General features: G+C 39.7%; 1 protein-coding gene across 1 annotated transcript; it reads right to left on the bottom strand.

Moving 5' to 3' along the window:
• Positions 1-121: 121 nt before the first annotated feature.
• On the bottom strand, positions 122-361 carry SARC_15974 (hypothetical protein; the record flags this gene model as incomplete). The annotated part of the gene is made up of 1 exon (XM_014289913.1): positions 122-361. A coding segment is annotated over one exon (240 nt), but the record flags the coding sequence as incomplete, so codon positions are not given.
• Positions 362-1,500: the final 1,139 nt, after the last annotated feature.

The following is a 1,500-nucleotide window of genomic DNA, read 5'->3' as shown; positions in this document are numbered from 1 at the left end:
TTTAGTCATATGTATAGTCATATATACATATATAGTCATATATATATATATATATATATATATATATCGATCAGCGTGACATATGCTCTGACATACGCCCTGGCACACACTCTGACCTCACCTGCTTAACCACAGATGGCATGAGATACGCTACATCCTGCCCTGATGCAAGCATAGCAACCACCTGCTTCATAGCATTCAGCGCATCTTTATGGTTATTGGACTCCAATTTCGTCTTCAGGCTGGTGTCCTTCTTATCCATACCCCCAAACACATCTAAATTAGGCAAGTTGGGCAGCCGTGACGGCATACCCATACGATGGAAACCGAAGTCTCCATTCGCGCCAACCAGGTGTGACATAGCTCTCGGTCGATATGGCAACTAAGAGGACACTGTGTATCTGTGCTAAGCTTGTTGTGGCTTCCCGCGCGTCTAGTTTGACAGATCAAGCACACCTACCACCTACACCCCAAGAAAACACACTCGCCAACAAGGTGATACACGGCTATCACCTCCTGTACAGTACAAATAGATACAGTAACTTGCATATTCAATATATAAATACTTCTGTGAATGCATATCCAATAAATCCATGCACCGGTAAAAGTTGAACGTAAACGCTTATTTCTACGATTTATATTTTTGAAACGTTTAAAGGAGACAAAATATTGAAATCGAATCCACCTTTTTCGGACACTCTAATACAATATTGTAGAAGATATTGAACCTCAAGGCGCCAAACTTGCTCCCGTCGCCACTTCAGTAGGGCCATCTCGTACATACGCATTGAACGTAAAATATCCAAAGTTTATACGTTCAAACGCAAAACGTATTGGGATTAGCATCCGTGATGAAGATGATGGTAGCTTGGATAGGGTTTTCTAAATACAAAACGCTACATGCTCTACTGCGGTGTGTTTATTTTCTTTGTTGGCAACCAAAGAGGAATTCCGAGTTTTGGACCAAAAAAAGCAGTCCCAGTTCGCACATGAAGGTTGCACCAACTGAATATATATTGATGAATATGTATTAAACCAGCATAAAGACAAGTGCCATTCTACAAGTATATTGTAAGCACAAGTCTGCGAGCGTAGGGAGTTCCGGTTCCTTGTGTGCTTTATATCAACTTGAAACCGAACTACGTAATACATAATGGAAGCTCCATTAGATGAGATTCCTGCTCCGGCAACTGCCGCCGAGAAATACGCTTTAGCTATTCGACAAGTAAGTTGGCGTTCAGTCTTTAAAATTGTATTGTAATATGAATGTATGTATGCCACGCCTACTAAATGTGCTGCACATTGAGAGTTTCTCGTCTCTTACCGTGCGATAGGTATTGTGTTATAAATATCCATGAAATACAGTACATAGAATATTTGAAATATACTTGCTACTTTGTTGCAATTAAAGGAATTAGAATACACACACACACACACACGCACACACACACGCACATAAATATATATATATATATATATAGTAGTATATTATTACTTATA

The sequence above is a fragment of the Sphaeroforma arctica genome (genome assembly GCF_001186125.1).
Source record: "Sphaeroforma arctica JP610 unplaced genomic scaffold supercont1.7116, whole genome shotgun sequence".
Taxonomy (NCBI): Eukaryota; class Ichthyosporea; order Ichthyophonida; genus Sphaeroforma; species Sphaeroforma arctica.
Note: the sequence above shows the minus strand (reverse complement) of the source record. Positions and strands in the feature narration are given on the sequence as shown.